Source organism: Pleurodeles waltl, chromosome 7 (assembly GCF_031143425.1).
Source record: "Pleurodeles waltl isolate 20211129_DDA chromosome 7, aPleWal1.hap1.20221129, whole genome shotgun sequence".
Taxonomy (NCBI): Eukaryota; Metazoa; Chordata; class Amphibia; order Caudata; family Salamandridae; genus Pleurodeles; species Pleurodeles waltl.
The window spans coordinates 1110969397-1110995197 of NC_090446.1; the positions used below are offsets into that span (position 1 = coordinate 1110969397).

At 45.8% G+C, this 25801-nt stretch overlaps 1 protein-coding gene across 4 annotated transcripts in view; it reads right to left on the reverse strand.

Moving 5' to 3' along the window:
- The window catches only part of MYCBPAP (MYCBP associated protein), a 670648-nt gene that overhangs the window by 232934 nt on the left and 411913 nt on the right, over positions 1–25801 (reverse strand). For all 4 annotated transcript variants that reach the window (XM_069200066.1, XM_069200065.1, XM_069200063.1 and 1 more), the window contains exons 15-16: positions 24215–24336; positions 8367–8482 (exon numbers count right to left, since the gene is read on the reverse strand). In XM_069200066.1, the coding sequence (XP_069056167.1) occupies positions 8367–8482; positions 24215–24336 (238 nt within the window). The remainder of the gene's footprint in view (positions 1–8366; positions 8483–24214; positions 24337–25801) is intronic.

Genomic DNA, 25801 nt, shown 5'->3' on the forward strand with positions numbered 1-25801 from the left:
AGAAGAGCACAGAAGAAGAAAAGAAGAAAAGATCACGCAGGACGGGGTGCAGAGGAGGAGAAGAGCACAGAAGAACACAGAAGAAGAAAAGAAGAAAAGAACACGCAGGACGGGGTGCAGAGGAGGAGAGGAGCACAGAAGAACACAGAAGAAGGAAAGAACACGCAGGACGGGGTGCAGAGGAGGAGAAGAACACAGAGGAAGAGCAGAGCAGGAAGAAAATGCGGTGAGGAAGAGGAGCGGGACACAGAGGAAGAGCAGAACACGAGGAGAGTGAGGTGAGGAGGAAGAGAAGGACACAGGAGAAGATCAGGACACGCAGCAAGTGGGCTGCAGAAGAGGAGCAGAGAGCAGAGGAAGATGGCTACCAGAGGGAGGAACAGAAAGCGAAGGGAAATGGACAGCAGAGGTGCGAAGAAAGGTTGGAGGAGAGAGCGGAAGGCAGAAGACAGAAGATCAGAGAAACAGAGGTGGGTGGCGAGGGGCTGGGCGAGGGGAGTACTTACGGTTTAGCTGGTCTTGCTCGGAGGTGTCAGGAGCCTGGGCAGGTGGAGCTGCAGCGGCGGGGGAAGCGACCTACCCTAGGGTATGTCTGGGTGCCAACTGTAAACCAACATGCTATCTCCTGCGCCCTGTGTAACAACGTTTTTTGAGGAAGTTTGTATCTACTTCTGTAATGTCATTGGCTTAAATGGACTGACCAAAACCCATGTTTTGGTGCTGATGAGCTCTAAAACTCAGTTAAAGCTGTCAATATTCAGACATATAAATAAACCTGCAAACAAAGAGTTGCACAGTTTCTTTGAAGACAGGATATTATTGCAGCAAGCCAAAGTATTTGAAGCAGAAGACGTCTTTCCAGAGATGTTTTAAGGCATGGATAAAGTGGGGGGACCCTTTTTTTCAGGACAGGAGCCCTGATTAATTTATTTGAACAGGCAAGCTGTAATAACTACCTCTACCTCTTTTCAATCAATCAATCAGGATTTATAAAGTGCAGCTAATCATGCAATAAGGTATCCAGCCGCTTGCAGGTCTGGAGACATTTTTTTCGAACAGCTAGGTTGTGAGGGCCATATGGAATTCCAGAAGTGAGGTGATGGTCCGGGGGGGGGGGGGGATGCGTGGAGACTGATCCAGGTTTTGATGTGATATGAGATAAGGAGAATCCTTCACTTCTGCTTTGGTAGATGCAGGGAGTATGGGCAAGTGAAAGGGAGGGTAGGGTTCTCAACGATTGGTCGAAATCCAGGCAGTGGTTTATGTACGTGGGTCCTTGGTTGTGTAGAGCCTTGTATGCGTGGGTCAGCAGCTTGAATTGGCATCTCTTCTGTACGGGGAGCCAGTGGAGTTGCCTGAGGTGGGGTGTGATGTGGGTTCGTCTGGAAAAGCCGAAGATGAGTTTGGCTGCGGTGTTCTTTATGGTCTGAAGTCTCTGTAGGAGGTGCGCAGCATTCCTATGTAGAGGGCGTTGCCGTAGACCAGTGAGCTGGTGATGAGAGCCTGTGTCACAGTGCGTCTCGTGTGTAGAGGTAGCCACTTGAAGATCTTACGTAGCATGCGCAAGGTGAGGAAGCAGATGGAGGAGACAGTGTTGATCTGTGATTTCATGGTGAGCTTGTTGTCAACGATGATTCTTTTGTTAATAGAATTATGGTAAATATACCACAGCCTCATAAAGGGCTGCCTCATGGCCCATTTCCATGCCAATCTGTTTGCTGTTTGTAGATCAAGGCAGTCCAAAGGCAACTCAAGAAAAGGAGGGATGTTAAACGGGACGGGGTGCTGATTTTAAAAAGGCAATTGCCTATAATTTTTTTATCTTTCTTTTACTATTGATGAACTTTTAAGGAATGATCAATGTGTGTGATTTAGCTGAAATGGATCATAAATGCAAAGATGTTGAGAACAGGGCCCCCCAAATTAGGAGTTGCCCAGCGCCCCTAAAATCCTTACAATGTCCCTGCGTTTTTCTAGGAATCTTCTGCGTCCTGAATCCTGGTAGAAAAGCAAATTTTCATGTGAATTACAACTTTCAAAAGACTGTTTATAAACAGAGCAAGGCACACCAGAGAAGTTGTGTCTCCCTAGACTCTCCCCCACTGTAGTCTATGTTTTCAACGGCTAAATAATCTGAAAAACAATGCACTTTTTATTTCTGAACAAAGAAGATTTTAAACAGTCGTAAAAATATAGGTCCGTGGAATACGAAAGAAGTTGGTACATTACTTGATGAAAAACCATGTACTGTTCGAGGCGCCCAGGCCTTGGAGTTCACAAATCCACTTTTTTCCAGCAATGCCAATCAAGAAGGCTCTATTTAAGAAAGCTTCATGTGAGATGAAGCTTGTCCATTATGTGGGAGAAAACTAGGTTTATCTGACGTACCAGAGAGGAAGAAACATGCAAGTAGCCAGTAAAATGGTTGTATGTAGCCTTGGAGTTGGAAAAGCACATTCTACTGCTGTAGGTATGTGCCCGGTATCCTCCAAATAGGTTCTCAAAGGTTTGACTGCATACAAGATTATGCCTTTGGTCTAAAAAATGGCATAAACCTCCTAACGGAGCTTTTTAGGGAGCTGTTTTGTTTATGTATGAGGAGTTATATTGCAACAGACCAAAATCAACGGAGTCCTACCACTGGGCAAGGCTCAATAATTAAATATTAACCATTTGCTAATATACAGGGATCTGGTGATGGATTTCCTGACAGCTGACAAGCTATCCAGTAGCCTCAGGAGTGACCTAGCTGGAAGAATGTCAGCTCTTCAGAAATCAGACGATGAAGCTGAGTGGCTCTAGTGAGGAGTGGAAGCTCTGCACCTTGCCCACTGTCTGCCCCCACGAAAGCCAAATGGCCTCCTTCTGTTGGAGGGGCATGTTGCCGAAGAACTAGAGATGGTGAGAATGCTGTAAGGATAAACGCAGAGTTGATGAATGGGATATAGTCAGCTTCCCAACTAGTCCAACATGGGATGTATTTGTAACATTATTTTAGAATAGAGGATTCCAATTTATGGAGAATGCGGAAAGCTCAGGTTATGGTACCAGCTCCACTCTAAGTGTGCTCTCTCTGAAAATGCCATCGACCAAATTCAGCACACTAAGAAAGTGCACTCGTACCAGGAGGGGAATAACACCCTGCAGCATGGCCATCTTAAGTTTTGGGTAAGGGCTATAGTTATTATACTTAAGGTTCTGCAAAAGGTTATGGCTAGGTTTAGATTTAGGTTTAGATGCAGGGGCAGGGATATAATTAGTGTGAGAAGTAGGATTACAGCTGTGCTTAAATAATTAAATTGTGTGATAGGGTTACGATAAGAGTAAGGATTATGTTTAGCTTTAGAGTTCGGGTCAAGCAGTGTTGCTCTTTTCGGTGTACTGCAAAATATTTTTTTTAATTGTCAATGCTATGTAAAATTCGTTTTTCCGTTTGGGGTTGTGTACGATCACATATTCACAATTGTACTTGCTCATCCTGCATGGTTTATTACCACAGAGATCAAGAAATACAGCTCGGCCCCTAAGAAAGAGTCTGTTTAAAGACAGCCGTTCAGGCTGCGCCACAGTGCTGACTCACAGCGAAGGACATGAAAAGCATTGTTGCCACGCAGCTGACGCTGTGACAGAAAGTGATGTGCTCAGGATTCACTCAGCATTTGTGACTATTGATTTTTACTGTTACGGTTTCGAGAATAGCTCAGCTTGACTTTAGTTGAATAATGTAGGTATCCATCTATCGATCTACCCTCCTTTATGCACTCAGTCCCTAGGGGGGAAAGGTAGCTGTTTAGGCAGATGCTGCAAAAGCAGTGAAGTGGGGTAAGAGAGGCCTGCAAGTGTACATTACCCGAGGGAGCAGGAGATTGGTGGATGGCAGAGGAAGAGAGCGGGAGAGGCAGAAAGGGGAAGAGAGAGAGACGAAAAGAGATGGAGAGAGAAACAGAGAGAAGGAAACAAGACTTCAACACGGCTGAAAATAGCATCATTGGTTTTTGCCTTCAAGACTTCCGCGAGTTAAAATCTGGTGCATACCTTGCGGATGAACGAGTACATTCCAGCGTTGGATCCCTTAGAAAAGTGGGGTTGGGCGAGAAGGCATGCGCAATGAGTGCCTCATTCCCTGATGAGAATCTTATTCCAAGAATTGGAGTTTTATTATTATAGTCCTTGGCATCACATTTTCCTGGTATTAGAGGGTGAGTTGTAATGACTCCCTCCAATCTGCCGATAGAGAGTCAAAGCATCTTTGGGGCACTGTAGTCATGCCAGCGAGCTGTGGAACATGAAAGTTGGAACACTTCACCCTCACGTCCACGTTCCCACATGAAGTGGTGGTAGGTGATGGTTAACGTCTGCTAGCCTCATGTCCAGTGAGTGCTGTGCCACCCTTCAGAGATGGCACTTTATTGCATTGCACTATATTAGCATTTATATATTTCTTTCTACCCCTCATGAGGTGCTGATGCACTTGGCACATCGGTTGCATGATATACCTCTGAGGAAGGGTGGTGGACTTCCTGTGAGCCTAGTGGGTAGCATTTTGGTGTTAAGTTCTGTTGTTATGTTATATAGATTTGTATGGAGCAGCATATCACCTGTGAGTGTATCAAAGCACTAGAGCAGAAGCATAGGTCTGGAGGTTTTCCTAGTTGAACATCCAGGTCTTCAGCTTCTTGCAGAAGTCGAGGTATGGAGAGACGGTCCTGATATGTAGAGAGGATTTGTTCCAGGTTTTGGCTGCGATGAAGGAGAAAGCGCAACCTCTTGTCTTGGTTATGCAGATGCGGAGGAATCATACAAGGAAGAAAGAAGTGGAGCATAGCTGTCTGGTGCACTGAGAGATTTAAAGTTGGTCACTGAGGTAGACTGGTTCTGCGTTGTGGGGGGCTTTGTAGGTGTGGATGGGAAGCTTGAATTTGCAGCATTTCTGGATGGGAAGCCAGTGCAGTTCTGGAAGTTAGAATGTGATGTGTGCGCTTCTGGGGCATCTGGGATGAATCTGACGGCAGTGTTCTGGAACGTTTGGAGTCTTTGCTTGAGTTGGCTGAAGATGCTGACATATAGTGCGTTGCTGTAGTGGAGCCAGCTCATGATGAGGGATTGGGTGACCATGCGTCTAGTGTGCAGGGGGAGCCGTTTGAAGATTCTGCTAACTATTGTGGGGGTGTGACAGCAGGATGTCTTGTTTGTTCATCAAGAGATTGTCGTCAAGGCTGATGCCGAGGGTTTTGGCGTGGTCTGTGGTGGTGGGCATAGTAACCATGTTGGATGGCCACCAAGAAGAGTCCCAGGGGGACTTCTTATTTACAAAGATCAGGATTTCCGTTCTTTCTGTGTTGAGTCTGAGGCCGTTCTCTCCTATCTAGTTTGCTACGTCAGACAAGTAAGCTGTTAAGTTGTTCCTCGTGGTGTTGTTCATGTTGGTGGGGGAGAGGATGAGCTGAGTGGCATTGGCATAGGAGACGATGTTGATGTTGTTGGTTTGAGAGGTGCAGTGTAAACTTTGAACAGGGTCGAATTGAGGGAGGATCCCTGGGGGACTTCAGAGATGAGCTGCTGGAGTTTCAAGATGAAAGTGGAGAGGCTGACCCATTGTGTGCTGTTGGAGAGGAAAGAGGCAATCCAACTTAGGGCAAGTCCTTGGACTCCTGCTTACTGAATTCTGGTGATGAGAGTGCTGCAGGAGAACATGTTGAAAGCTTCTGAGAGGTCGAGCAGGATAAGTGCAGCAGTCTCTCTTTTGTCCGTGACTGAGCGGATGTCATCTGTTGCTGCCAGGAGGGCAACTCTGTGCTGTGGTTGCTGTGGAATCTTGATTGGGTGGAGTCCAGGAGGTGGTGCTGCTCAAGATGGGCAGAGAGCTGCTTGTTATTTTCTTTCTCCAGGACTTTGGCTGGGAAGGGTAGGAGCGAGATGGGTCGTAGAGTTGCTAAGATCCTTAGTTTTAGCTGAGGGCTTCGTCAGCAGAGCAGTGCGCGTTTCCAGCTGTCCTGAAAGTATCCGCTGAGGATGGAGGAGCTGATGATGGTGGTTAGGTTTGATGCTGATCAGTGGTTTTCCACGTTGTACATGGGGTGAGGGCAGTCGTTTAAGGGGGGCCCTGAGTGAATGGTTTGCATGATTCTGGTGGTGTCATCCGTGGTGAGTGGGCTCCAGTTTGTTAGGAGGTGGGCGTCTCTTGTGTTAGTGTGAGGTTGCATGATGACGTCCTCTATGGTGAGTAGGGGGCAAGGTTGGAGTACATCTTGAAGATTTTGTTGTGAAAGAAGTCAGAAAGGTTGTTGCAGAGGTTCTGTGAGGGGATGATGGTGTTGGAGGCTGTCAAGTTTGTGAATTCTTTGACAATGTTTAAGAGTTCCTTGTCAGTGTTGGAGCAGGATTCGAGTCTGATCTTGGGCGCAGCTTACTGGCTTCTTTGATCTGTACATGGTACCTTCTGTGAGTGGATTTGTAGGCGTCTCCGGAGGTGTTGTCTCGACTGGACCGCTATCTTCTTTCCAGTTGCTTGCAATAGCGCTTGGAATCTCTGAGGTCTTTGTTGTACCAGTATGCTTGAGTGCAAGTTATTGTGTGCCTGATATATTTCCCAGGGGCCAGGTTGCTGGAGCACGCGGAGATCTAGTTGTCGAAGATGGGTATGTGATTCTGTAGGTCGAATCTGAGGGTTGGTTGGTTGGATCTGAATGCGTGGGTCCAGCCTGCTTCTGTGATGTTGCTCCAGTTGCGGTTGACTTTGATGGTCAGTTAAGGTTTATTGGGGTGGGTTGCTCTGAGGTAGAAGTGTATGGTGGAGTGATCTGTCAGCAGGGAGATGTGAATAAAGGTGATTTTACTGCTGGATGTAAATATTGGGTCAAGTGTGTGTCCAGTGGTCCGGTGGTGTGAGTTGGGCCTGGTACAAGCTGTGTGTGGCCACTGTTGTCTAGTCTTTCTAGGCCAGTGCCATTGCAGTCCATGGGGTCATCAAGATGAAATTTGATATTGCCAAGTAGGAGGAAGTCATTAGATCTGATGGCGAGGGGGTGATTAAGTCAGTGAGGAGGTTGCTGAAGGTGGTGTGGGCTCCTGGTGGTCAGTAAGTGAGGATGCCTGAGATACTCGTGGAGTTGCTGATCTGCAGTTGAAAGTGCACCGTTTCCATGAGCGTGGATGGTTCATCTGAAGAAGTAGTGCAGGTGATGTATCCCTGTCGATGATTGTTAGGTCTTCTCCTGGCTTGTGGGACCTGTCATGGCAGATGATCTTGAATAACGGGGGGGAGGCAATGGTGGAGGGGTGGGACGGGCTGAGCCAGGTTTCTGTGAGAAAGAGGATGTCTAGGGAGTGATTGTTGATGAGGTCCCAGATCTCTATGTCATCCTTGCAGCGGGGTCTGGTGTTGAAGAGCACACAGGCAATATGGGGTGAGGTGTGCGCAGAGGGCGGCATGGGTGATGCTGCAGTGGGCGCATGAGAAAGAACCTATCCTGCATTATGGTATTGAGGGCTAGCAGGTCAACTGAGCTGTAGCGGTGGCGGTCAGGCGGACCATAGTCCGTATGACTTGACACACTCCTGCCCAGACAGCCTGGCCTTTGGCGCACTTTCACCATGCTCACTTTGCATGCCCGCTAAGCAGTCAAACAGCGGCAGCCGCTAAGTACGTCCCTGGGTGATTAGGGGGGTGCAGGGGAGGAGCGCAGGGGGAAGGGCTAAGGAGGGACACAAAAATGGGCACAAAAGACAAACTGGGCAGAGCAACAAAGAGGGCACACACAACAACGGGCATAGAAGGCCAAGAACAGGGACAGACATGCATGAAGGAAGAGCACAAGGAGGTGGGGCCTCAAGGCAGAATGGCCAGGTCCGGGAGGCCCTTAGACTGGTCAGAGCGCCAGTCCAAGGTAAGTGGGAGGTGTGGCCTAGGCGTGCGTGTAGGGGGTAATGCATGATTAATGAGAGCGGTGTTCTGAGTGTGACTGAAGCACATTGCAGAGTAATGGAGGAAACATGTGGAGGACAGTCTCCCTTGGATTATAATTAGCTTGCAGTTATCATGTACTAGGTGCCACAGCACACTGTTGTATTTAAGGTGGATATTGAGACAGTAGGGAATGTTCAGATTTACCCATCCATTTTGAGTGCAGGAACAAGATAGTAGACGTTGTATTCCCTTTTCCCAGAATCTCCACTGACTTCACAGAGGGCAAGATAATGTAAAACTTGGAGCCCCCGGGGTGGGTGGTGGAAGGTGAGGGTCACAGTACCTCACCTCAGAAGTGATGGTGTACAATAATCTTGGTCATTTTAGAAATTACAGTATTCAAGCTCGAGGCCCCTTCACTCAGTGAAGAGGAGTCTCAGCAAATGGTCTGGTTAATTACCTGCTTCCTCCTGGACCAGCTCCTCCGGCGGCTCCTTCTCGGGCAGGCCCAGAATAGACCGGAGCAAGATGGAGTGATTAACAAGGCCATCTATGGTCTCGCGCCACAGCTGCAAGCTTTAAGACACAAAACAATATTTCTTTGATCCTTTGAGCAACATGTGTGCATATATATCCCCACCAGGACCACACAGAGTTAATCTCACTCCTCTCAAATGTGCATTTATGACATTTAATAAAATAGAGAAATTGCAAAAAATGTGAGCAACTCAAATTTCCTAAAATGGCTACCTTTTCTCCTAATAATGGTTAACTTCGTGATCCCACATATGAGTTAAACTATTGACACAGCTCACAGCAGGTACTGGATTTGCATCTGTTGTTCTGCATGTTCACCATATTTTGTTTTTAAGGTTTGACTTATATGCCATGCCATTCGTGGCAAACACTTTGCATACTCCTAATGCTGCATCGAGGTACTACACCAGGATTCAGTGCTTAACTTTCATTAAACACCTTAGATAAACGGCTTCTTTTCTCCAGAGGTAGGAACGATTAAAGAAAAATAAACAGTAGTTTCTGACATAAAACTGCGAGTAAAAGTGGAGACAACAGGCGGGCCAGATGTACAAAGGGTTTTAGCATTTGCAAACCCTCCTTACAGGTAAATTAGAGGGTTTGCCAATGTGAAAATCGTTTTTCCTATATACTTAAACACATTTAGCGATTCAGAAAAATGTTTCTGAATCGCTAAATGTGTTTACAAATGGATATCAATTCGCTGTTTTGAAGGCACCTTCCCAAATACTGTATCTGTATGCTATGGATCACTGTTTTGCCATTGAAATCCAGTCGCAAAACATTCATATTTTATGGGCATCTCAAAGGGAACACTGCCTCCTCTTACACAAACAAAGCAAAATAAAACTTTCTTTTTCAAATACAATCCCATTTCCTTTAAGGAAAATAGACTGCATTTAAAAAAAAAATGCTTTTTTTTTTTTATTAAAAAGCAATCACAGACATGGTGGTCTGCTGTCTCAGCACACCACGATCCCTGTGATAGCCTCCAATCACAGGGCACCCAGTGCTCATTTGAGCCGGTGGTTGCCAGTGGGGCCCACTGGTACTCATTTTTTGGGCTGGAGGGGCCTACTTGCACTTATTTTTCCTTTCCGACATTCGCCTAGAGCAGGAGAGGAGAAAACCTACAAATGGGAAAGAAGGAAGAGAAGACGGAAAAACGGTCAACAAGGGATAAAGCAAAATTGAGATAAAGGTGCAGGTGGTGTCTGTAGGTGGATTAAAGAGGCACGAGGTGGATTTAGCCTTAATATTGGGTGCAGGGACATTTAATAGCACCGACCGCTGTCTTTTGAGCAATGTGTTTGGCACTGGCACTCATTATGTTACAAATTTACAGTTGCAGGGTCCCTCATTAATGGGTACTTCTTTAATATTCATTAAGTAGGTCAAATTGTCACCCACTATGATTTGGTATTTTGCAGACCGACCTATAAACATAGGTCGGTCTGCAAAATACCACACTGATCACAAAAATACTGGTAGTAAATTGTGACCAGTATTTTTCAGCTAGTGTTTAGTACATCTGGCCCAATGTTCCCAACTAGCCACAGTGAAATATCTCATCTGTATTTCTTCTACTGTGTGCCGAGCAACACCAGCGGAAATGTATTAGAAGATGCAGAGGGCTCTCTTTCTTTCTTCCTAGTCTGATCTGCTGCCTCAATTCATAGGCAATCTAACTTCTTCTCTGTGAAAGAGGTGGAAAGTGGGATGCCAAAAAAACACAGATGAAACCTCACAGGTTACTTCCACACACTGCACCCATCAAAGGAAACAAGGAGATACTGTGTGAAGTGCCACTTTACGAACTGATAAGAGATCAGTGGAGATCTTAATGTAATTTTGACTTTCCTAGGCTCTGGGTCTTTGTAAGATAAGTCGTAGTTAATATGCCCTTTGAAATGCTCCGCATGTATGCTTTTGTGTGTGTAAAAATGCTAATAATAATATTTTATGTAGCCCAAATACAGGGTAACGTTTTTGGCACTTAATAATAAGTATTTTTACTACTCAGGAAATCCATTTTCTAATCTTAAAATAACGCAAGATTGGGTTAAAACCTTTAAGGGTTCACATTTAAGAATTAGCAGGTACATGAAGCTGTTCGAAGCACGCACATGTCTTAAATAGCTACTTTATTCACCAATTTATTTTTATTTGATTTTTAATGCAATCCAAAAATGAGCCGAGGGCCTAATTAAATTGGTGAAACATTACTATTACATCATCACTTCAATGCTGTAATGTAATAACCAATAGGTAACCCCTTGTAACTTTTTCCTTCATTTCCTCCAATATTAAACTAAGGAGATAAAAGACATTTAACTAGCTGAGCATGTTTACGAGAAGACTGATACCAGCCAGTACCAGGTGCCCAATCGAAGGTGCCAATATGCCTTGGGTCTGTGTATACAAGGGGACTGTCCCAAATGGAGTAAGAACGTACCAAGCAATTGTGTCAGACGTCTCGGCTTACCATTTGCAGTACTCTTAAGCGAGTCATATTGAGACAGAGATGTTCTATCTTAGTCAAATATTCTACCATAATTAGCCACCTTATGTGACCTTCTGTTTTGAATGTGCAAGGCTGTGCGTAAGCTGCTCCTTTGCCAGCAGGTGCCAAAGTATAAAGAACCAAAGAGCAATGGATGTAGCCTCCTCCTTTTTCCAGTAGAGGGCTATAATCTTTTCTAAAGGGCTGTATGACTATGCAAGATCACCAGATGTGATGGAAAGTCTCACTCTCCCTGACGTATCACCAGCATGTATCAAGTATTGTCAGGAATGTACGGCTTAAATGTACCAGGGTCATGTACATTTGCTTGTAGGCTTATTCCCTGTTGGGGATGTTGGGGAAGATTTAGGGTATCGCTAACCATACGGTTTACCACTGTTTATCAGTAAATTGTCTTACAAGGCCCAGCTCCCATTTCTGCAGCAAGGGGGTGTTCATCGCCCCTTTGCTAATTTGGAGTGTTCTTTGAGTGTTAGAGAAGAACCCCCAGGTGGCATCTATTATGTTAAGCGGTATAGTGCCCAATGTTTTACCTGGCAATACTGAAGTAGGTTTGACTCAGGAATGCCAAAGTCAATGCTGCACTGTTTGAACGTTTTGATGCGGCACAGACTCAAAAGTTCACGTAGTGTTCTACAGTCCCCATTCACCCAGCTGGAAAATATCTCTCCCTGTATGGCTGGGGTGAAGGCTGGGTTCTGGAAGATTGGTGCATGCAGAGATGGGAAGGAGGTTAGACACCTCCACTCCTTCCTCCCATAAGGCCAAGACCTCCAACACCAATGTTGCTGGGATGGCGAAGTACAGATTGCATGGGCAACATGCTTGTTCGAGTCATGGCATGTCCCAAAGTAAACAACTCACCACCACTCAGTCCATGAAGATACAAATTATTTCACGCTCCCCTACTATGCACTCTGAAATGATGCGAAGTTGAGCTACTTAGAATTAGCCTACCAGATCTGAGTATGCCCCCTATACACAGGTGCCACTAGTGGCCTTACTGAAATACACAGTCTGCCTCCACTCCATAAAGGCCATTAACCTGTTTTGTAACACTTTCATATTAGTTAGGGGGTGTTTATTGGAAGAGGTTGGAAGAGGCAGGGCACCCTAGGAGTATATTCATTTTGCAGATATTGATGCGCCCTAGTTAGGACACATATAGGGATGTCAGGGTCAAGATCTTCTAGGATCTTGTAGATACATGGTCAGTTGGCTCCTTTCCATGTCTCCAATCATCTGGTGACATTTAAGCCGAAGTAGTATTTCGAGTGGTCTGTCACCTGGATCAGGGAGGAACACTGCAGTTCCTACACGTCAGCCGAAGGTACAGACTTACTTATAATGATTAATATTTGTTTGTTGACTCTACACCTGGAGACCATTTCAACTGGTCTAGTAAATTCACTATTTTCTGGTGAGAGCAATCTGACATTCATGAGGGTACCACGCCCTAGAATGAAGCTGCATTGGTTTCCATGCATCAGGTGGTTTATCACAAGGAGCAACCTATTGACAAGGGTCTTAGATAGTATTTTCACATCTGTATTAATCATGGAGAGGGGTCTGTAAGATCCAAAATCTTTGGGTTCTTTTTCTAGTTTAAGGAGCATGTGTACAACAGTTTTTTTTGTGGTGTCTGGTAGTCACCCCGGTGACCTCTCCTCACTGTAAACCTCAAGGAGCCTTTCTGGGAGCTGAACCTGAAATAACTGATAACATTCCAGGGGAGAAGTCATCTGCACCCGGCAAACTACCCCTAAGCATTCCTCCGATAGATTCTAGTATGTTTTCTTTGTTAAGATTCTGGTCTAGCTCAGCTGCCTGCTCATCCGTGAGCATTTCGGTCTAGTTTCTTCCAGAAATTCCAACACTGATAATTCTTGAAACCTGTATGGGTGTTTGTAGAGCTTGACTAAGTAATGCAAGAGGGCCATTGATATTGATTTGTGTCACTGCCTTGGTAATGTCTGATCTAGTCTTAGGCACTAGGAAGAGGTATTTTCCTTTTTAATAGCCAAGCCATCAACTTCCCCGATTTGTCACCCTCTTTATTTATGTAGATATTGTCTGCAATCTCTGTGGATAAATTTGTCTAGAACTTCCCAAGTTTCTTTCTTTTTACATTTTGCTTCAAGGAGGGTTAATCTACTATTTGTCAGCTCATACGACACCTGTTTCTGAGCACATTTCAGCCTGTTCTCTTGCTGGGACATGTTTTGTCTTACTTGTCTATGGGTACCAATTACCTTGCTTATGCATTCTCTTCTCAAGACAGCTTCTAAAGCCTCCCATTTATATACCCGTGTTTCATTTCTCTCTAGTTATTCTCTAAATTTGTGTCAATGACTACTTTAATTTCCTGTTAAAATGATGCATGTCTAAGGATCTCAGAATGTAAGGGCCAAGTACTCTGTGTCCGCCCTGTGGTATATTCAACCAAGAGGGGTGAGTGGTCAGAGAAGAACCCGTCAAGGTATTGTGCTGTCTGTATTTTGTACTAAGGCACATGACACCAATGCCTTATCAGTCTACTGTAGGTGTTGTGTTTGACAGAGTAACAGGAGTACTCTTTAAGACTTGAAGGGAGTGCTCTCCAAACATGCACACAGTAAACGTCTGCCTTGACCCTCATCAGCTTGTCTGTCAACCGAGGTTTTGCGTGTAATCTAGGTGGCTGACCAGTCATGCAGCCATCTATTGTTTAATTAAAGCCATCTGCCCATATCAAAAGGACATCAATGTAAGGTGCTTTTAGAGAAGAGGGCCATAGGTAGGCCTCGTAATGCACGTTTCGACCATGGTTTCATAATTCAACATATTTTATCCCATTTAGGAGACTGCATGCTACCATGTACCTCCCCTCCACATTCACCTCAAAGAAGCAGAGCTGCATAGGGACCTGGGGTACCGTTCAGAAAAACACCCGACCTTGCATGTGCCAAAAACGTGGCGAGGATCTGTCCTCTTCTTTTTTTCTGAACTTTACCCTCTTCCTCTTCTGTCAGATAGGTGTCCTAGAGTAATGCTACCTGGATGGAGTGGCGCTTGACATAAATGTAAACCCTTTCTCTCTTTACAAATCCCTCAATTTTCCATGGCAGTATCTTCAGTTTCCCACTCAGACTACTGCTTGAAAGGAGTACTTCCAGTTCCCGGGCAAGTACCCTACAGCAAACGCCTCTATTTCAGAGATAGTCTGGTTTATCCCCTTCAACTGTACTATGCTACATATCTCCGAGTGCTGAGCAACTTGTGACTCCCAACCACCTCAGTTTGCAGGGTAGCCCAGAGCCTGCACAACCACTCCCCTGTGTTTAACTAAATCCACATAACATCCAAAGACTAATCAACATATGTGCAGAGGTTTGTGAATCAGTGAGGGAAGGTTCACCCGCCTCAGAACTGGGACCTCGAGGCACACAACCAGAAGACCCAACTCCTCAGCTGCCCTAGCCTCCTGTGAACTATCTGCTACCCAGGAACCTCAGTAGTCATTCCAGTTATGCATTTCTGCCATGCTACTAATCAACCTGTCATCCTTTTGAAATGGTGCTGTAAACTCTCAGTCAGTGCCTGTTAGCCTAGTCTTTTGCTCAGGACATCATTGATCCAGAATTGTAGTTATGCCCCACCCGAGCAAGTGATCATATTAAGTGACTCCCACATTGTGGATGTCATGTGAAATGCGGTGTAGACCTCCCCCCAGCACCACATTATCCAGCTCATGTTTGAGTTTTGATCAGACTCGATACGGTCACCTCTCATGTCTGGGTACCTCTAACAAATGTATAGGCAGGTGTATTTCCTCAGCTTGTTTCAGTTGCATCCTTTGCCACTGTTCCATCGTGTGTGCTTCTGACTGTCGCAACAGCCCCAGGATTCCACCATGCTGGACCGCCACTCTAGTAACTTTCTGTGTTGATCTGTGATCTTCAGTTGTCCTGTGGATGTCTGCATTGTATGCAGGGGTCTTTACTTGAACCCCTGTGTTTTCTGAGGGCGGATTACAGCCTTCGATCTCCAGCCATTCCCACATCTCCTCCAGGCTAGTGAAAAATTTAGTTACTTTGTAGTTTAATACTTTCAATTTGTCTCTCAATTTTTGCTTTCCTTCGTTGAAGGACTGTCTCTGTTTTTGTACCTTCTGTTTATATTCAGTGAAGATTCTGATGGCCTGATCTTCATATCTAGAGTCCTTTATATGTCTGGCCCATTGAAGGATGACGTCCCTGTTCCAGTAGGTGAGGACCCTAGCTATGTTGGCCCTCGGAGGCCTCCACAGGTGGAGGAGATAGGGCTCTGTGTGCTCTCTCAATGCCAAAAGGGGCTGACAGGCTTGGAAGCTGCATTGCAGTTCTGATCCAAGGCTCTATGAAACGTTCAGGGGCATCTCCTTTGGCCTCCTCTGGGAACCCCAAAAATCAGAGGTTGTTCAGGCAGAACTTGCCCTCCGCATTTTCTAGTCTGTCCATAAATTATGCAGGTTCCGTGATGGAGTAATCAGATCCTCTACTTCCATTGTCAGAGTGTCAACTGAGTGATCGTTCACTGACCATGCAGATGTCTGCTAAGAGATTTACTTTCATGGAGATAGAGTTGCTCTAGATCTCTAATATTTGTCAGAATTTTTTAAAGGGCAGTCAGAATGTGAGCACCTCGGAGTTCTATGAGGCGAGCCGAAACACCGGAGTTTTCCACATCTGTTGGACCTGGCCCATTTATAGGGCCATTCCCCAAACATTTGCCTTTTTCCTCCTTATATTTCTGACCCTGGCTGGCTGACGTTATGACTCTGAGCACCTTTTCACTGCTAATCAGTGCTAAGGTGCATGTGCTCTCCCTTGTAAACTCAGTATGATTGGCTTATACCTAATTGGCATATTTAATTTACCTATAAGTCCCTTGTAAAGTGGTGTCCCTATACCCAGAACCTGTAAATTAAATTCTACTAGTGGGCCTGCAGCGCTGCTTGCGCCACCCACCGAAGTAGCCTTTCAAACATGTCTCAGGCCTGCTAGAGGGCAGGACATGTGCCTAGTAATGGGGCCTGTCCTGGTAGTGACAAACAGCCTATTTGGTTTATCACTGCTGCAAGTGCTGCCTTCTCATAAGACTGCATTGGAAATGCCCTGCCTTATGTGTAGGGGGTATTGTCTGATTTATGAGGGGTAGCCTAGGCATGTTTGGTATGGTTGTAATGGTGATGAGAAATGCTGCTTACCGGTGTAGGTGGATTTTTTATTATCATTACAGAAATGCCACTTCTAGAAAGTGAGCATTTCTCTGTGCTTATGACTCTGGTGTTTTCCAGCTTGACTCCAATCCACGTCTGGGCAGAGTGACAGTTGGGCTTTTGTGCATACTTTTCAGACAGCCTGTACACAGGGAGGGTGGAGGTGTCACAGAGGTGCATCTACATACTGAATAGTCTTCCTGGGCTGAGAGAAGGGCTCACGTGGCACACCTGCATTTGTAAAGGCTGTGCCCTGGCCTCACACAATAGGGTCGTTTACCCCCAACTGATGGTTGGAGCCTGTGCTGGAGGAGAGAGGGGGCACTCCCAGAGCCAGTTGTAACTGGCTGGAACCTCCTCTACCCTTCCTTTGGAAACACACTTTAAACTGAGTATAAGTACAGGGGATTTTTCCTGATAATTTAGGCATGAAGACAGGAAGAGACTCTTCTGTAACAGGACGCTACTGACTGGACTCACCAGGACCAACCTTGGACTGCTGCTGCTGTGCTGACCTGTAACCTGCCTGGTCTCTAGGAGGAACTGCCACCATCTGCATCCCTTATGCTGGCCTGTTGTTGGGGCCTGCTAGCCCTGTGCTTCCCTCTCTTCTGTCTCTAGGGGCAGGGTGCTGTGGCCCTTGAACCCTGCAACTACATCCAGAGAACAAGGAGTGCTCCATCTTCTTTTGTTTGGAGCCATACGCTGAGTGCAGTGTTTTATTTAGGCCCCCCTAGCATCTTGTGAGCGCTTTTGGGCCCCTGGTGCTCGTAAGCGCTTTCTGAACTGAGTGCCTGATTTCACAGCTGCGACCTGGGCTCTCTCTGCTCGAAATCCGAGTGTGTATAGGGGGTGCCCCCGGGGCACCGGTGAGCGCCGACAGGAGCTGCTGGGCGTTCCTAAGTCCCACCGCGGTGAAGCATGCTGAAGGAGGCACCCCCGGGGGACAAGCAGGCACCATCGCAGTCAGATAAGGGCAAAGAAAGGACTCGCGCACCGCATCGGGTGGTGCTGTACCTGAGCAGGGGGGAAGCCTCATTTGAGGCCCCCCCACTCCACCAGGCCCCATTTGTCAGAGGAGCGAGTGGAGCGAAGACTTCCACGGAGGGTCCCCGTCCCCTGGGCCCCTCTTCTAAAACCACCAAAATCGCAGGTGGGAGGAAGCTTCATTGGAGGCCCGCACCGCCAGATCTCTACCTCTCGTGACCCGTGGTGAGGGGTTTTTGTGAGTTTTGTCCCCCCACACCCTGTGGAAGGGCCCGAAGTGGCCCATAGAGGGAACCTAAGGGATCGTGGGTACCAGGAGGGGCCCGACCTGCAACCCCCGAGGGGGTGTGTGCCACCCCCCTCTCCTGGATGTAAACGGCCGCAGTTTTGCGCATAGGAGCGCCGGGGGCCCCACATATCGATCTTCTAGGGCACGAGGAGTGCCTTTCACCATAATTCAGGTACTCTTGTGGGCATATTTGTTCCTATGATTCTTAGATGGAAATTGGGGGGGTGATATGTTAACCTGTTTATTTGATGGTGTGCTATATATATGTTCTACTGTTCCTTGTATGGGTATGATAGGATGATATGTTTTAATTACTTGCCATAGGCTTCTTGTAATTCTCTTAGTATAGGCACTTATTATAATTCCATGACAAGTGCATTTCTTTTACTACGAGTCCTGACTACTGCTTATGTTGCAGAATCCTGAGTACTTACATGTTCTATTGCGACTACTGCTTATTCTTGCAGAGTATTAGTAACCTGTGTAACGTTCTGACAACTGCTAAGGTAGCAGAGTAATTCTGACATGTAATGGTTGGTCTATATATGTTTATGTGCAATACAGTTTATTTTTACATAGCTCAGTGTTGTGTTTACTTTGTGGAGTATATATTGCGTCACATGTGGTGTGTGTGTTGTGCAAAAGCTTTACACATTGCCTCCGGGTTAGGCCTGACTGCTCATGCTAAGCTACCAAGGGGATGAGCAGGGGTTATCTTGGACGTGTAACTCCCTTGCCCTGACTAGAGTGGGTGGGTTCTGCCTGGCTTAGGTGCATACCCTAGCCAACCAGAAACGCCATTTCTAACAACATCCATTTCCGTTCCTACAATATTTGGCCCCTCTGCATATTGTTCAATTCTTTTCTACTGTGTTGCCCTTGATGGGTTGTCTCGCCCCATATTTGCAAATCATTGTTTTTTGTTTTTAGATAGAACCCGTTTGGGGGAAGGAGAGCCAAGTTATAAAAGTGTGCCATTCTTTCTGCTCTTACGATCAGCCTCTTTATGGGGTATGCAACATCTAATATTAAGCCGGGGCTTTATCACCACATTCTCCTTTTGTTGGCCTTGGATGTGCGTGCTAGTTCCACTTTAGGATCTGTTTACTTTGTGCTCCAGATTTTGTACCAACCCATGACCCCAGTGTCTAATGACTCTTCTTTTCAGTGTGCTCCACAGATGCCTAGCCTCCATCAATCTGGGGGTTTGGGCCTAACCCTGTCTGCCCATGCCTCTTTTTGGCATAGGCCATTGACACATTGGAGACACCAAGAAACTTCAATCTAGTCTACAAAGAGTCCTGAATGCAGCACCCAGACTCATCCTCGACATACCCTGTCACAGCCATATCTCCTCCCACCTCAGAGACCTACACTGGCTTCAAGGCACTGCACAACATAGGACCAGCATACCTCAAGGCCCGCCTCACCTTCTACATACCCAACAGAAGTCTCCGTTCCTCGCAGCTCACCCTTGCAGTCGTCCCCAAAAGCCAGGACATGGATCATACTTCCCTTCAAGCTCAGGCAGACCGCATCACTCAAGCACTTTGGGAAGGACCTCAAGACCTGGCTCTTTGACTGAGCAGCACGCCTACATTCAGTGCCTTGAGACCCTATGGGTGATTAGCCGTGCTTTACAAATCTGTGATTGATTGACAGAGTCACTCCACGCTGTGCTCACTCATCCGCTCCAGTTCAGTCTCCTGGCCTGGAATCCCTATTCTTGGGGGGCAAGACACCGCTCTACTAGAGATTAGGTCAATGAGCAAAGCTTCAGGGATGGGCTGCAAGGCGTTTCAGGTTCCAGTTTTCAGGGATGGTGGCTTCATTTCACCTGGGTGGCCCTCGGTTACTACCCATTCACTGCAACTTCTCTTGTGGGCTGCTTACTCCTCTCTGTCTGATGAGCCGCACGCCTGTCTTCTTAAGATCCAATGCAAGGCCCTCTAACCTCTCACCTCACTCCCTGAGGTGCTGAACCTTGGCGCATGTATCAAGCCATGCGGGCATCCTCTGACCTCTGTCGATTCACAGCTCCACTTGCGAAGTCCATTCAACACGGGCCTCATGGTCAAGAAGGTCCACTCAGTCAGCATCCACTGGCCTGCTCCATACCAGCTCCTAATCCAGCCACCCAAGACCCAGGAGTGACCACCCGGACTGGCCAGCTGCAAGTCTTCAGAGCGGGAGCCCCAGATCGCCGGGGAATTATAAAAACAACTAGTATGGGCCCTTATACCCAGAACAGAACCAGGATCGACTGACTAAAACAAGTCCAATGGTCCTGCAAGTCAAATTCATCCACTGATCTATCCACCCAAGATCAACAATTCAATTATTTGTAAAGTCATTTTGTCATGCACTATATTCCTTCAATTTCCACTTTTCAAGTCCTAGTGAGACACAAGTAATACAGACAACCAGGGGTATGTTAACATTTTGACTCTACAGGAGTGAATGCACTGGTCTCTCCAGGACAACATTATCTATCTAGTGACCTCGGATGAAGATAATTACTTCTAAACCAAGCTTGTTTAAAACACTGTGAGCAAATCTAAAGTGGAAATTCACACAGCTTGCGGGCTGCCGGGCACTGTCCGCTACTGTGTATTCAAGGACTCCACAGCAGAATGCGCAGGCTGATTTATAAGTAATTATCTTCATCCATTGTCTTAAACATACAATCTTGTCTGGAAAAGACATTATGACATCCTGCATATGTGTAAATATAGAAATATGTATCACACACCGAGCACTCTCTGCACTTTGAGCCATCTGCACTAGACCGCGATATATATGGTATTATAATTTCTGAAGGACACGCTGCATTTCAAATTTGATAAATGGCCCAGTGATTCATTAAGTGACACACTACTATACCCCAGGGTGATTGTTGGACTTTGGTGGGTAGATTAGTGGACGCATTTGACCCACCAGATCTCTACTGAGGCATCCTCTGCTATGGCCTTGTACTCACGCTGGCGTCCAAAATGTGTGCTTTGATCACTGCTGTCGCTGAGCAACCTATTGGCTTAGCTTCTCCAGTTGTCTTTAGCCCACAATACATCCCTGGTCTTAGTAAATGGCCAGGTGTCCTCCTCACTGACCTTACCTCTCGAGGTGCCACAGCCTCAGCACTTATACATCTTCTCCAGGCCATGCGGACTAGTGATCACCATCTTGGGGTTTTCGGCAGGACTCCGCATCAGCTGCCTATTTCCTGTCATCGACTCACAAATGTCGCCACCAATTTATAATCCCTGGGCTGTTCTTGCAGTTTTGGGCTCTTAAGGGGTTATCCATAAGAGCTGGGTGCAGAATTATGCCAGAATATGATGAGGGTCCTGGGAGGCTGGGGTTAGTGCATGTGATCAGACATCTTGCCAGGCCATGTCACCCCAGGAGTAAGCAAACTGACCCAATTTTTACCCAGTTTTACCTTTCGAGCCTCCTTAACTCAGTAAAAACCACATCATATGAAGGCCGTTTCTGGATTCGTTTTTGGCCCTAGAACCAAGCCTCAACAGCTTGAATATGTCCTTTACCCAAGATATTTTCACAAGTTCCATAAGGGCTGGTTTGCCACTCTCCAGCCTTGCCATAAGTTATTACGAGTTCTGTGGCAAAACCTAAAGTGGGACCCGCTTTATGCTTCTTCCATTTTGGCCAGGTGCAATAAGCAAACCTGCTCCTAAGTCTAAAAAATGTACTTCATGGAAAGAGAAAACATGAGTCTGGTGCCATCTAGTTGTCTGGCTACACAAGGTGTCTCATCATTAATGAAGATGGCAGGCTTGCCTGCAGATAAAATCCACAATTAAATGTTGTTGATGGATAGTGGAGCCTTGGCAAATGATGGCAATGCCCCTCTGCTAGATTCCCAGAGAAACTTAACAAGGACCCCTAATGACCTGGCCAACATCAGGGCCACTACACACCTAGCAAGGGCATGGAAAAGTCAGTCACCACTCAACTGCATTTCAACATCCAGTATAACACACTCCAAATTCAGACCGCATTGTAGTACCAAGACCACCAACATCCAAGTGATCTGATGACACAATCCAAATCACCAACGATCTGTGACTTGTCATTCTGCTAGATTGGGCAGTAGAGATCACCAAACCCCACTGAACATCTTCTGCTTGAAACTGGGCTTCAATGGCATCAATTTTCAGTGATTTCGCCCAAGAATTAAGGTTAGGAGGTTTGAGTATTTCACCATTGTAAACAAATTTAGGGAAATCATAAAGGTAACAGATGTGGCTTTACCATGTTTGATATATGTATTTTATAAATGTAAACATCTGTCTCTCTATTCAGGTCCGCCAACAATAGTACAAAATGAATCATCTATGTAACTGCTTTGGTTAACCCTTGGCATCCAACCCACTGTTTCAACAACTATGAAGTTGCTTTACCTTTGTCAGGGGGATCATGGAAATCCCTCACAAAACTTTTAGGCATCATAGACACTATCACTTGAGTCGCTGGTAGTACAGATGCATCCAGAGGTGCAGCTCCAGAATGGGACTTGAACACATATGCAAAGTGGCTTGTAAGGCCCATCTGTTGCTGAAATTGCACCGAGAGCTTCTTTCATATATGCATCATACTGTGACTGAGTTGCAGAAGGCAATGGTAGAACTGAAGAACTTGACCACACTTTTGGCGTGTTTCCTTGCCTATTTAACAATTTTCGTGGGATATGCCCATTCTTGTAGGTTCCCAGTCAAGATGTCTGCATATCTTGAAAAACAATTCTTGAGATTTTAACAGTTCCTATGAAGAGGGAGGAACTGGGCCACTGGTAGGCTGTCCCTTAGGGCCTTTGTTTGGATGGAAGCCATTGCAATACAATAAAACAATGATCTGACAGTTTTTCTGTGAATGTATGTAGCCAGCCTGCCTTCAGATGGACACATTATGACATCCAGAAAAGGGAGGCTAGTTCTGCTGTAATGATTAATTAACATCAAATTAGAATTCAGACCATTCAGCCAGTTCAAAAACATAAAAGATGGTGGCTTTCTCATCTGGCCATATAATAGGGATATCATTGATGTAGCATTTCCAAAGTGTGATGTTATACTGGAAGGAAGTATTGTTGGGACAGATGTAATTGGCCTCAAAATTATGTATTGAGAGATTCACTAGACTGGGGGTGAAGGTACTGCCCATCGAAGACCTCCTGGTCTGGAGATAGAGTTGATCTTCAAAAGTGAAGATGTTCTCTGTAAGTTCTAATGTGGCACATTATATAATCGACTCGGTGGTGGTCGTAAGTGTAGTAGAGGTGGGCTGTGTTAGGTAACCCAGTGGGGCCTTGCCTCTTAGGACACACTTTTTGCATTGCCATTACTTGTTTTTCCATTTTCCTGACCAAACCACCCCACATGAGCCCTCCATGCTCTTTCATGAGGGGCAGAAGAAAAAGCACTGGCAGTTAGCTCACTCGTAGTTGAGCATAAATTGCATAATTTTGGCTGGGCGATAAAGCAACCCTTGAGACATGCCTTTTTTTTTTTTTTTTTTTTTTTTACAAATAACCGATGCCACACATTAGCTTTGAAAAGAATGTTGCCACTTTCCAACCAACATCATTCAATTGTGAGTTGGCAATTCTTGCTTTCCTCTACTTAACAGACCAGACTAGACCCCAGCAATAATTAAGAAACTTACTGATGTCATACAAACCTATAAATCGACTTAACTGGTTTTCTCTTATTACTTCACATAGCAGCCTGGTCCCCATCTTTTCTTCTGGTGAGATAAGACAATTTAACCCCATTGATGGGCTAAGGTACCTGTTATTTGAATCAACCCGTTTTCTGAGCAAGTGATATGTGTTTATATAAATTGGAAGATATATCTCATTGCTACTCCTCCCCTTTCCCTTCAAGTTCCCTTCAAGTTACTCTGCACCTTCACGGAAAGTGGGAGAAGTGTGATACTGCATCTCCTGGCACCTACAGTCTAAATGAGATGAGGGTTACCCCACACATCCACTGAAAGGGAGAGAACTATGGTACTGCATCTCCTGGCACCTATATCCTGAATGAGATAACCTACTCCACACAGTCACTGAAAATGAGAGGACTGTGGTGTTGCAGCTCCTAGCACCCAGACTCTGAATGAGACAGAAGTTAGTCAATATAACCATTGAAAATGAGAAAACTGCAGCAGTGCAGCACCTAGCAACCTGAGACTGAATAAGATGGGAGTTACTCCACGCAGCCACTGAAATTGAGAGGCCCGGGGCACTGCTGCTCCTGACTCCCACAGAGATGGGAGATGCTTGAGAGAGCCTTTGAAAGGGACAGAACGGTGGTACTGCGTCTCCTGGCATCCCAAGTCTGAATAATATGGGAGTTACTCCAGAAGGCAACTGAAAGTGAGATAACTGTGGTCCTGCAGGACCGAGGACCGACAGTCTGCATGAGATGAGAACCAAGCTAAACAGGGCTGTGCAGAATAAATGAGGTGAAGACTAGCCTAAACAGGGCCACGGAGAGTAAAAGAATAATGGCATTGCAGCATTTGATACACAAAGTAAGAGCAATCTACGAGACTGCAAATATCATGTCTGTAGATTTGGAATACTGTTAAACTAATATTAAGGTGGAAGACCTGTGGTGGAAAATGTACTACTGCCTACAGTCTGACGTGACAGAGTGCAAACACGTTTTGGATACTCCACAGGTTTGTCTCCGGTTATTGTTGACTTACCATGTCTGATAGAGAAGATCTGGCTGTGTTTCCTCCAGTGGAAAAGAAAGCTCCACAATCCCCTTGTTTAACTGGGATAGCACGGCTTCTCGGTGTTCTTCATCATGTATAGAGAGCATAGCCTGTTGAAAATAAATCACCCTCAATGATCCAGCCAATACCAGTACAGTGCTCAGACTGAGCCATCTGCAAACACGTTTAATAACTGACTCACAAGACACGCTTAGATCAAACAAAAAAAGATTATCAATCAAACTTCTAACTAGCAATAAATAATCCCCAATCCTCCCATTTACACCGACTCGCAAACTCAGTGTAGACCAACCACTACCTTTATGACCACAAATTACAAATGAATTTCAAAATAAACAATGCCCCACCTGCTAACACTTATAGTTATTAATTGTTTTTACACAGAAAATAAACAAAAAGCAATCTTGAAAGGACAAGATATTCATAAGGTTAGCCCATATTTTAGTTCTAGCAAGCTCTCAGGATGACACAAGCCCAATCATGTATACTGTACTAACTGAAAGTTCTTTCGCTCAGTTTTCGTAAGGCAATATACAGTGCTCAAAATAAGTAGGTTGCAAGCCTTCTCTTATTAAGCCACTACATAAATTCTTCCTTCATGGTGGTAGATAGTATTGTGCTGTTTCAGCATTTGCAAATCTCTAGAGCATATGTGCCTCAAACAGTCTATTTCATTGTCTCCAGGACAGCACAGATCCTGAAACAACGGTTTACCCAGGTCATCAGCACTATGGCAGGTGGATGGTGGGGATGTGCCCTTTGCCAAGCTGGCAGAGAGTAGCCAAGATGGCACCACAGCTGTAGATGACACAAACTGGTTTCTTAGCTGGTGAACTAAATTTATTGTGTAGTGTTTTGGTACATATGTAATAGAAGTACAAGATACTTACCTTCCATAACTATATATCTGGTAGAGACATATTCTAGTTGCAGGTTCCTTACCTTTGAATTGCCCCAGGTGTCAGACTGGATCCGGAGATTTTTTCTTCACGCAGTACCCCTGCGCGCTGTTAGGTGGCGTCAGTCGACTCCGCGAGCGTCGTTGGCATTGTGGTCGCCGTGATGATGTCACGGTCATATATAGGTGCCACCCCGGCGTGTTGACGTCAGTTTCTTTTCACGACTTTCCACGCCAGTAGCGCAGAGCCATGAAGAACACTGAGAATGGTGCACCAAAACTAGGGCCCTTAGAGGGAAGTCACTAGAAACCAGTTAGCAGGGTGGGGAGGATGGGCGGGTCGGAAAGGAATAGAATATGTCTCTACCAGATATATCGTTACCGAAGGTAAGTAACTTGTACATCTGATAGAGACATCTAGTGGGCAGATTCCTTACCTTTGAATAGATACCTGAGCAATACCATCCCGGGTGGTGGGCTGAAACTAAGGTCACACCAAAAAGTCCTCCAGGACCGAACGGCCAAAATAGTCATCCCTGCGGACCTGACAGTCCAGGCAGTAGTGCTTGGTGAACATATGTAAGGACGCCCACGTTGCGGCCTGACAAATATCCAGGACTGGAACTCCGCGTGCTAACACTGTGGTAGAAGCAGTT